At 49.0% G+C, this 10,564-nt stretch overlaps 1 protein-coding gene across 1 annotated transcript; it reads right to left on the bottom strand.

Moving 5' to 3' along the window:
- Positions 1-694: 694 nt before the first annotated feature.
- FOXB1 (forkhead box B1) lies at positions 695-3,344 on the bottom strand. Its single transcript, XM_079129658.1, has 2 exons — positions 2,970-3,344; positions 695-2,604 (listed from the first exon to the last, which is right to left on the bottom strand). Exon 2 carries the CDS (start codon positions 2,545-2,547, stop codon positions 1,570-1,572), a length of 978 nt encoding a protein of 325 aa, XP_078985784.1. The 5' UTR covers positions 2,548-2,604; positions 2,970-3,344; the 3' UTR covers positions 695-1,569.
- Between the last annotated feature and the right edge of the window lie 7,220 nt (positions 3,345-10,564).

Below are 10,564 nucleotides of genomic sequence, written 5' to 3'. Positions count from 1 at the left end.
TCAAAAACACACAAAACTAAAATTTGAATTTACATATTTTAATGAGAAAATATTATTTAGACTAAGTCATAATTTAATGTAGACACCTTTTTTAAAATTCTTTGTCTTAAAACAGGCATGCTGGGAACAAGAACATCAATATTTAAAATGCCATGCTAATTCTGTACAGGAAGGAAGAAAAATGAAAGGTAAAAATTTTACAGCTCTGATGCCACTACAATTTTTTTTTTTTAACTTAAGCAGGTCACACCAGAACAACAGTTCGTTTTCCAGCAAATTACCTAAGACTCTAAAGGAGTATAGCAAACAAAAGTGCATTTTACACAGTGTATAATCATTCCTATTCACAACTATTTACATCTCTTTGCAGCCCTTTAGCTTCGTGGAAAAGTTCTTGTCACAAACAGAAAGACTTGTCCAGGGGAATACTATCTGTTGACATCCCCTTCATGTTACCAGTCAGCTTATCTAAGTTCTTCCAGGGTTGCCCTTGGTGCTGTCTTAGTTTGGGATCATTTCTTTTTCTTTCTCTCTCTCTCTCTCTCTCTCTCTCTCTCTCTCTCTCTCTCTCTCTCTCTCTCTCTCTCTCTCTCTCTCTCTCCAATAAAATAAATAGCTAAAAAGTTCTCTTAGTAAGAAAGTTACCATCCCAATTAACTTTCCCATCCCCCTTTCCCTCCCCTAAACCTGCCCTGAAATGAACAGTAAACATTCACATTACAACAGGTACTTGTAAAGTAGGCTTTGCCCACTCGCCCGCCTAAGCAAGGCAGATTCAAGTTCACTGTTTACATTTTACCGGGAGCTTTGTAAACAATACAACGTTACTTTTATTTTTATTTTGCTTGTGTTAAGGACAAGCGTCCCTTTATCAACTTAGCAGCCTTTCCCAGCGCCTGGAGCCTCCGGCAGGAAACAGAACTCAAAACAAAACAAAACAAATCTCTGCAGAAGCCGGGGAGGCAGGGCCGCAGCCCAGAGAAGCTGTGGTCCTCCCATTCCCTGCCTGGTGGGCGGAGGTGAATAGGGTAGGAAGATTAGTGGCTCCTTTTCGCAGCAGATTTCCAAGACCTCAGGAGATTCGACCCTCCACTGAGTGGCTGCAGCCCTGCGAGGGGATCTGTTCCAGAAAACCTTCAAGGCAGTTTCTCTAGTTTTAATATTACGTCTAGAGTCTAATGCTCAGCGGATTGGAGCCCAGGGGAACGCTCTTTTTTTCTCGGCGAAGGCGGGTGGCAGGATTTCCCCCTGCCAATTAAATGGGATGGGGGTCGGGGCCTTGGAGCGGGCTGCTTGACTCAGGTAGTCTCTGCTTTCCCCTGTTGTAGGGGCGAAGACGACTCCCACGCACCTTCCCGCAAGTTTGTGTTTTGTCTCCTGGGTCCAAAACAAAGTTCTCTTGGGGGTGGGGGGCGGAGAGAGAGAGAAAAAAAGAGAGAGAGACAGGGTTGGCCAAGGTAAAACGGACCAGATAGGATAACTGTCCTAGCTTGGAGAGGGCAGAACTGGGAGCTGGGGAAGGTGTGAGTTGATGGGGAGGGGAACGAAGTGGATTCCGGTTTCCGCGTGTCAGTGAACCGCCACCGAGTGCAAGGCGGAGGCCGGGCTGGTAAGCGTTTCGCTGGGGGTAGCAGGGCTACTTTGGCTGGTGGCTGTTTGCGAGGAAGTGGGGCTGAGCGAGGGCGGCGAGTTCGACAGCAAGGTGGGGATGGGCGCAGGCAGTGCCGGCAGTGCAGGCACCGCGGCCGGCGTGGGTTTGATGGGCACGGGAATGGCTGGCAGCGTCTGGCCTGCTGCATGGCACAGAGGCTTCAGGGGCACTCCGTAGGCGCTGTAGTCGCCACTTGCCATGGAGATGGGGGTGGTCGAGTCGATCATACCCGCAGAGCCGTACACGTGTGGCCAGCCGGTGCCCAGAGAGCTGCCCATGGTAGTCAACTGGTTGGGGAGCGGGTAGGCAGCAGGCACCGGCTGCATAGCGGAGAAGGCCAGCCCCCCAGGCATCTTGTATTCCCGCGCGATGATGTTCTCGATGGCGAAGGGGTGCTTGAAGCCTGAGGGCTGCGCCACACCGCCCAGGTTGTAAGCAGCAGCGGGCATCTGCGGCAGGTGTGTGCCGGAGGCAGCAAGCGCACTGAGTCGGAGCTTGGCCTGCTGCTGCAGGTACTGAGCCGCGTCGGCCGGCTTGCTGGGCGCCAGGTGGTCGGACTTGAGCACTTTGAAGCGCTTGCGGCGCCGCAAAAAGCTGCCATTCTCGAACATGTCCCCGCAGCTAGGGTGCAGGGCCCAGAAGCTGCCCTTGCCGGGCTGATCCGGTCGCCTAGGGATCTTGATGAAGCAGTCGTTGAACGAAAGGTTGTGGCGCAGGCTGTTCTGCCAGCGCTGCGTGTTCTCCCGGTAGTAGGGGAAGCGGTCCATGATGAACTTGTAGATCTCGCTCAGCGGCAGCATCTTCTCTGGCGAGCTTTGGATGGCCATGGCGGTCAGCGAGATATAGGAGTAGGGCGGTTTCTGGTCGCTGTACGTGTTGCGACCCGGCCGAGGCATCTTCTCGTTCGCCCTCTTCTTGTTCTGGGTCCGCGCGGGCTGGCGGACTACTCGGATCTGGGAAAAGGGAAGGAAATGGAGGGGAGGAGTAGCTTGGATGTACAGGTTCCGCGAGGTCACCCAGGCCGAGTAACAGACTTCGGGGTGGCGGGTAGATGGCTGCACCTCTGGATCAGCCAGCGTTCGCGCTTTTTCGCTAGTAACTTTGCGCACTAAGCTGGACCCGGCCAGGGGACGCGGGAGGGGAAACCGACTAGTGGTGCGTGGATAGCAGGAAAGTAAAGTGGGACCTGGAGCAAGGACAGCGCACAGAACTGGACCTAATCAGGGGACGCGGAAGGGGAAGCCGGCGAGTGGCGAGAGGGTAGCAAGTGGGACCTGGAGGAAAGACAGGATCAGGGACTCAACAGAAGGCTGCTCACCTTAAAGTTGCTTCGAGTTGCGCGTCCGCATCGGGGATTGCGCCGCTTGTAGCAGCGTCGCTCCCGGAGCGCAGCCCAAGCGCGGCGTTCTGGTTGGGTTGAACTCTACGGGAACCTGGGCTCTTGAGCTCAGCCCTGCAGCACCCCGCGCTGCAGTGAACGCGGCACTCCGGGCCGTGCTTCCTGCGGGCGGCGGAGCTCGGCTGCGGAGTCCGGGCGCCGACGTTAGCAAGGGCGTCCTCGGGGCTCCGGAGGGCGCTGCTGTGGGCTCTGCGGCTGGGCTGAGCTAGGTGGCTGCCTCCATGTCCTCCCTCGAACCATCTGATAGTTTTAAGCGGTGACAGGAGCAGAAAAGACCCCTGTAGCGGCGCTTCATTAATGTGCCACTTCTTAGCTATCATATGACAATCGCCTTGGGAGGAGGAGGAAGGGGGGGAGTGGGGGCTGCAGAGGGAGGGGACTGAGTGAGATGGGAGAGCCTGACCAGCCCGGGTTTCTTTCACACCTATTTACATGGACACCTTGGCCAATAGAAATCACTTCCAGCTCAGGACTGGGAGACGGGGAAGAGCCGCGGCCACTGGCGGTGAGCCGGACACGCCGGCGGTGTGCGCGGTGTGAAGGTATGAGGAGGCAGCGGCCGCGGAGCAGGGAGCCAGGCGACCACTCACGTTCACAGACGGAGCTGCGGCGCAGATGATGTTTGACATGGAAATTGCTTGGCTGGGGTATTCTGTTTCCTCTGCATTGTATGGGGTTTGTATTGTTATCTAACTTCAGGCATGGCTTTGCTCTAAGTCGACCTTTTTCCTTCGCTGGGCACCCGGGGTTGGTTGCGTTGGTTATTATAAAGAAAACATACTCCAAGAGGCAGGTCGAAGTTTGATTTGACCTTGCTAAGCTGCTGCTTCAGTTCTGCACAGTTGGGTGTGTAGCTTTTTTAAAAAGTGGTGGGGTTTAAAATGTAATTGGACAGCCCCGCGTAAGCCCATTTTGAATCTATGAATCTAAAAGTATTGACCAATTTTATTTTTTAAACATGATATGTCTAGACAAAGAGACAAGGTCTTTGCTTTAAAAGTCTTTCAGCAATTTGGTTGGACACAGGAGGTAGGCTCAGAGGTAGTTGGGTCAGGGGAGTGTCCACAGTCTATGGACCTGGAGAGGGCCCAAATTTGTTTGACACACCTTTTATCACCAGAGGAATTTCAGTGTTTCCTGGAAGTTTGTAAGTTTGCATTTTATACCTGGAAACTGCCCCCTCCCCAACACACACACTTTTTAAAACTTAACATAGGAATAATTTATTTGGGGTTTAGAAAGCACAGCAAAAGCTACTTGTGGTCGCATTAAATCAGCAGTATTTTCTAAGACTTGCAAAGAACCTGCAAGTTTTCTGTGTGTGTGTGTGTGTGTGTGTGAGAGAGAGAGAGAGAGAGAGAGAGATTTCGTGTGTATGTGGAAGCTGTATCTCAGGTCACTGCCTAGTGTGGGTAGCAGGCTTCTTTTGGTTTGGATTTGCCTTGGGAGGGTTAAATGAATCATTATTATCATTATCATCATTGTCGTCGTCATCATCATCATCAAATTGCTTTGAAATATATACTTAGTTGGCTGCCTGTATGCATGCCTTCTATGAGTAGACTCCAGGAGTTCCTACACGTTTCTGCACATCCTCCAACCTTTATGGTTTTAAAAAGAAATTCATTTTACAGCATTGCTTAAAATGCAATCCCTACAGCCTACACAGTCATCTTCAAAGACCCAAAAATGTGAGAGAGTTTTCCCCTTCCCCAGGAGGTGGTGGTGTGGAGTTCTGGGTGTAAAGTTTCAACACCTTAAGTGATATTAGATATTATTAGTGGAGTTGTTTGGGGTTAGCATAAAAAAAGATCTTTCAGCGTGGGCACGCATGCACACACACCCAACTTCATTAACCACAGTTTCTGAGGTGGTCAATAACTCACCAAAACGTAACTTAAACACGATGAATTTAGGAGATTAAACAATTTCATTAATATTGAAATGGCTCTCCCGTCTGAGCTGCCTCGTTTGAGATGCAAGCGCACGTTTTTCAATATTAACAGAAGTGCTTGAAGAAAAGAATAATGTCACCTTCTTAATTCGGAAAAAATAACCAGGAGAAGGAGGTGGGTGCAAGGAGGTGGAGGTGGGGAGCATTGACCTGTCTCTGGGGGCATGCTGGAGCCAGGCGGATAAATGTTTTGCCCATCTCTGAAGATTAAACCAGTTGGACTTGGATGTAACCTTCACTGAGCTTGGACTGAAGACAGTCCTACTCACCTAAGCTGATTGCTTCAGCTCCAAATGAGGTGTGGTTGTTTGCTTTGTTTTTGTTTTGACATGGTCCTCAGGGTCCTGGTGCAGGAGGACCTGGGGAGTCCAAAGAGGTGGGAATCCTGAGGGACAGAGCAGGGATAGTAGGGAAAGCTTGTGTTACCCAAAATGGAAAGGTGCTGGTCCACGTCTTGCTTCAGCCTACAATTTGCTTCCAGATACAAAAACAGAGTTTCTGTGAGCAAGGCAGAAACACCCTTGGGGTGAAAAAAATACCAGCATGGAAGCCCCCAAGGATTTTTTAGGATCCTTTTAGCAAACATGCATGAGTCTGAATTGAAATGTAAACACAGATAAAATGTTCAGGGTAGCTGATTGGAGATGGTGAGCATAGGAGTGAAAGATTTTGGTCCTCCCAGTGACAGCCAGGAAAATTCTTTTCTAATCCTTATGGGTGCATGTTGAGGATAGGGAACGAGGAGAGAGCAGTGTTTCTTATTTTAACAATCAGCATTTTGTTGCCTGGCAAAGGACCATTGTATGGCTGTCGAAATCATTGCTCAAAGTAAACAGAAGATTAACTAAATTCTAAGAGTGGAAACGTTCGAGTTGAAAAAAAAAGTTGGAATAAATCTTTGTCCATCTCCCCGGGAAAGTTGTCACCACCAAGTTTGGAACATGTCATGATACAAGTAGGAATTCGCATCTGAGGAATCTTCAAAGTTTGGCTACAATAGCAATAGGAATGGAGGCACATTGCCCATACCCAGGGTTAATTAAGTAAATCGAACCTTATAGCACAAGTTTGCCTTGCAAAGGGAGAAACAATTTGTGAGATTCGCATTTTAAATGTGTGCTTTGCTAGAAAGTTTTATGTCCCTTCCTGCTGGAGGTCTACAAAGCCCCGGGGATGAAGGAAGGATTTGCATGCTATTTACAGCATTTTAAGACTGGTATTATAAAGAGGAGGAGGGAAAGAGCACTTTCCAGAAATCTTGAAAAGTGCATCAGAGTCTATTGTGCAGAACCCAAGGCAAACAGAAGCTGGGGGGTGGGGGGCACATCCGACCCTGAGGCTTAGGGAGTTGTTGGGAAAACTGTATAAAATACACATAAGTCAATTATACCCATGTGCAAACCAAATGGAAATCTCTTTCGTGCAATAGCCATTCATCGCCTCCGCAGAGCCCACCATCGACCACCTTTCTGCTTGGAGAGTTCGCAATAGCCTCTTTTCCCACAAGCTGGACCACACACGGCTACAGATTTCGTAATAATTTATGCTAATTTCCCTCCATAAATCCACAATTCGCTTCAGTGGCACCCGGGCTGCTGAGGGAGTAAAAAGGAGACAGAGGGGTGACAAATACAATATTGATTTTGATTCCTTCTGTTGTCAAGCAGGTGTGTGTATGCGCAAAGGGTGGGGCTAGGTTTGGGGGCGGGGGCTCCAGGGGAGGCAAACCGTACTTAGCCCCTTCCAGTCCCTCCATCCACACTCCAGAAAATAACGCGCCTGGTTTGTTAATATTTACCAAACACCGACAGGAGGTGGAGGGAAAGTACCCAGCAGCTTCCGAAGGTTTCCTAGGCGCCAAAAACAATACCCGCGGTCCCCACTTGGAAAGTGAACGCCGGGCTGCCTGGAGCGTTGCAGCTCAGCCTTGCTTTGCCCGCTCCTCCTTTCTTCCCCTGGGCCCCCTCCCCTAGATCCTCCAGTCTCAGGCTCTCCCTCCCTCATCCTCTTCTTTCTCCTCTCCTACTGTATCCCTGTCCTTCACTTCTCTTCGCTTTACTTCTCTCTCCTCTTTTTTTCATCTTTTCTACCAAATTGGCAGTGAAATGTGCTGGGGAGAGAGGGCTGAGGACCGGCACGCAGTGGCTTTGGGGGTTTCAGGGCCTTGCGGGTCTCCTGTGCCCCGCCCCACCCTTCCAGGCCGCCTCCCGCATTTGCCCAAGTGCTTCGCTCCCTCTGGGAACCAGCGCTAACGCACCGCGCCGCTTTGTCCCATCAGTCATTCTTCACCAAATCTGCACTTTGGTGGCGTGAAACGACTTAGCTTTCCTTTCAAAAGGATTTTGTTCCCGCGGTATTCAATACTAAAACAAACTCCCTCAGCCTGTCAGCGGTCAATTAAAAAAAATTGCCGTCCTGAGTGTCTTGGAGGTTGTTTGTCCTCGGAATCCGTGAGCCTCCCCCGCCCGCCCCCTGCTCTGCACTGCCTGGCTTTAACGTTCTGGATTTCGGGAGCAAAGGGGACTCCGGGGTTGAGCGGGTTCTCCCATCCGAAGACACCTGACAGCACGCACCCGCGGGTTTTCGCGCCCCAGAACCTGGCACTTGGCTGGGCGCGTGGCAGGAGAAAACTACCCGCTCTGACTCTCCCACGACTGTTCTGGGAATTTGGAGCCTCCGCCTGGCCACTCTTACAGAGTCTGGCTGGAAATCAAACCGCCCAAGGGAGAAAGGCGGGGGAGGGGACACACTTTCCGCTCTGGTGCCAACCGCCAACCGGCAGTGAAAGGACTCCTTACCTATTCACCCGTGCTAGCGCCTCTATGCCTTGCTGCCCAAAGAGCACACTTTTACCAACTAGTAGAAAAGAATGTCTTCCGGGCAACTTTAGAGTTATCTATTTCATGAATTGGTCACTGGGCTACGTGGCACTGGACCTTAACTCAGAACAGGAACGTTCGAAAGAAACTTTTGATTAGTAGACTATTGCCTAACATCAGTTCTCTCCTTCCAGTTCAGTCTTGGTGGGTTTTAAGAAAGGCAAGAATTCCCACCTCCTACTCATTCTTTACTACCATCCAAACTGTGGAACTCGATTTCAGGAGTGTGCACTCCTCAGTCCTCACAGAACTTACCCAGAAGTAGATAAGATCTCTGGCTATGGCTGAGGCACCTGGACTTGAGTCTGTTTTGCTTGGGATAAGGGAAAGGGAGTGACCACACCCTGCACACTTTAAGAGGCTATCCCAAGTAGCTACTGGAAGGCCCAGTTTTCCTTCCATTTCAAGCATAAAACAAACAGTAGCCAGAATTAGGTGCTAGTTGGGCTTCTTCCCCACCCCTAACAAGTGCCAACCCTCTTTCATAGTGAACAGGCAATTTCAGTGCCTGTGAAAACAACTCTTTCCCTGCTCAGCACAATGCCCCCTCTTTGGAATCGATTTGCTAAATACCATTTGGTGTTTGCTTTGCTGTGACTTGCTTTGAGACTTCATGGCTTTAAAATCTTAGTTTCCAAATCAAATCCCTCTTTTGCACAAACAGTTGCATAGCTTTAAATTGAGCATTACCAAGTCCACAAGTGTATTTGTCTAAAAAGTGTTTGTAAAATGTTGGTGGATCAATTTTTGTTGTGGTCATTGCTAACCCTTCTCCATAAGTTTCACTTTGCACTGTGTGAAATAGAAGAAGCAATTCAAATCTATTATTTTTATTGGAGGAAATATTGCTAAAGCTACCTTGGTATTGAAGGGATTAACTTGCTTTTCTCCCAGCCCCTAACTCTGGGGTTAAGACAGCAGTAGATCAACTGTATAATGTGTGCACTGTTCGCTCATTTGTACAAGCAGAACAAAGGTTGGACTAAGCCAAATTGCATTGCACTTGTGAACCGAGTCCCGATGTGAAGTATCTTTTACAGCGGGGGGAATGAGAACAATTTCGTGTATGTCTAAAAGGGAATAACAAAGCCACTTTCTTGAGCATCTCAAAGTGAAGTAGCGAGGCGTGACATTCCCAGGGTGAGAAGGGACAAAAGCAGGGTCAGGGGGATGAAAAAGAGAATCAAACAGCCACTTTCACATGTCTGCCCTCAACTGCTGCACCTCTCCATAATAGGAAACAAATGTTGTAAAAGGGGGGATTGCTCCCATTCATTCAAAATAGCAAATGATAGCTAAACAACATTGTCAAAACTGAATCAACTTCTGTGCAGTACCACCCAGAAAAAGGTATTGTGTTTTGTTTAATAGCGGGGTGGAGCAAAGACTCTTTTTTTTAAGGGAAGAAGGGGAGAAAAATCACCCTATACTTTTCATATCAATTTTCTTTGTCAGGAATTATTTGTTTGCTCAAATTTAAAAAAATCAGTATATGTGGCTAGGAATCCACTGAATGTTAGTGGGGGGAGGACGAATTTTGGGGAAGTAGATTTTTAGTTTCAGAAAGTGTTTCAAAGCTTCCAGTAAGTGGGAAAATGGCTTCAGACTTCTTTGAATATATTAGCAGGAAAAACTATTGATCACAATAGAATATTAAAGTAAATCGTGGACAATAGGTTAAAATGTGCCTTACTCATAAATTTGAATAAAATCTGTTCGGGAGGGGGACTACAGACTTTTGAACTGAATATTTTTGCATTCATAATATTTTATTTTAGGTGCATCCCCCTGATTTAATTTGTTTTGAAGCCGGATAACCTGTAGGTCTTCAGCCTTAAAACTCTGCCTTCTGCTTTGTTTGTTCAAGCTGACCGGGGAGGAGAGCTTAACTGGGTGGACGTGTGCAATATGTGTTTTCTTAATGGCAAAAGCAGGTTTCGCTGAAGACCACAACAGCCTTCACATGTAATAACTCGCTGTGTTCCTGGGAAGGTTAAAACTATTTGATGACTCCTCTCTCTCCTCTTTTTCTCTCTCCCTCTTTCTTTCTTTGGGCTTTGTGTTTTTTTGTGTGTGTGTCCATGCATCCCCTGCTGAGCTTGCCACCCACAAAGCGGGCTTGAAAAAGAAGGAGAGAAAAGAAAGAAAGCGGCTGATCCTTACTGGCCTCCCCCAGCTAAGAATGACTGGGGGCGGGGCTTGGCGGGTCGACGAGCCCTGAGGAACCTTTGGAGGCTCGCTATTCCACCGCAGCTGAGTTCTTCCGCTCTCTCCCGGCTCACCTGGGACTGGAGCTCTGCTCCGCGGGTTTCAGCGTCGAGGTGCAAACTCCCGCGGTGCGCTTTGGCCTCTCCATTTCTATGCCACGCCTGTTTTGCGCTCTCAAGCAGCGCTGGGCTGTTTGCTGACTGTCGGTGGGTCCCAGTTAGGAAACCAGGTTGGCCCGGGGGTTTACCAACGCCTCAGAAGTAGATACATGCCCTGTACGTGCCTGCTTCAGTTCTTTTTCAATTCCCCTCCCGACGGACTCGGTCTGTTCGTTTGTCTCCCTGTGTCTGTTTGTCTGTGTCTCTTGTGCGCGCCTTTCTTCAGTTCCCGCAGGGGTACGCAGTCAGTCTGGAATTTTCAGGGCATTTCCTAATATATCCAGCCGGCCTCACCAAAAAAAAAAAAAAAAAAAA

Source organism: Sciurus vulgaris, assembly GCF_902686455.1.
Source record: "Sciurus vulgaris genome assembly, chromosome: 2".
Taxonomy (NCBI): domain Eukaryota; kingdom Metazoa; phylum Chordata; class Mammalia; order Rodentia; family Sciuridae; genus Sciurus; species Sciurus vulgaris.
Note: the sequence above shows the minus strand (reverse complement) of the source record. Positions and strands in the feature narration are given on the sequence as shown.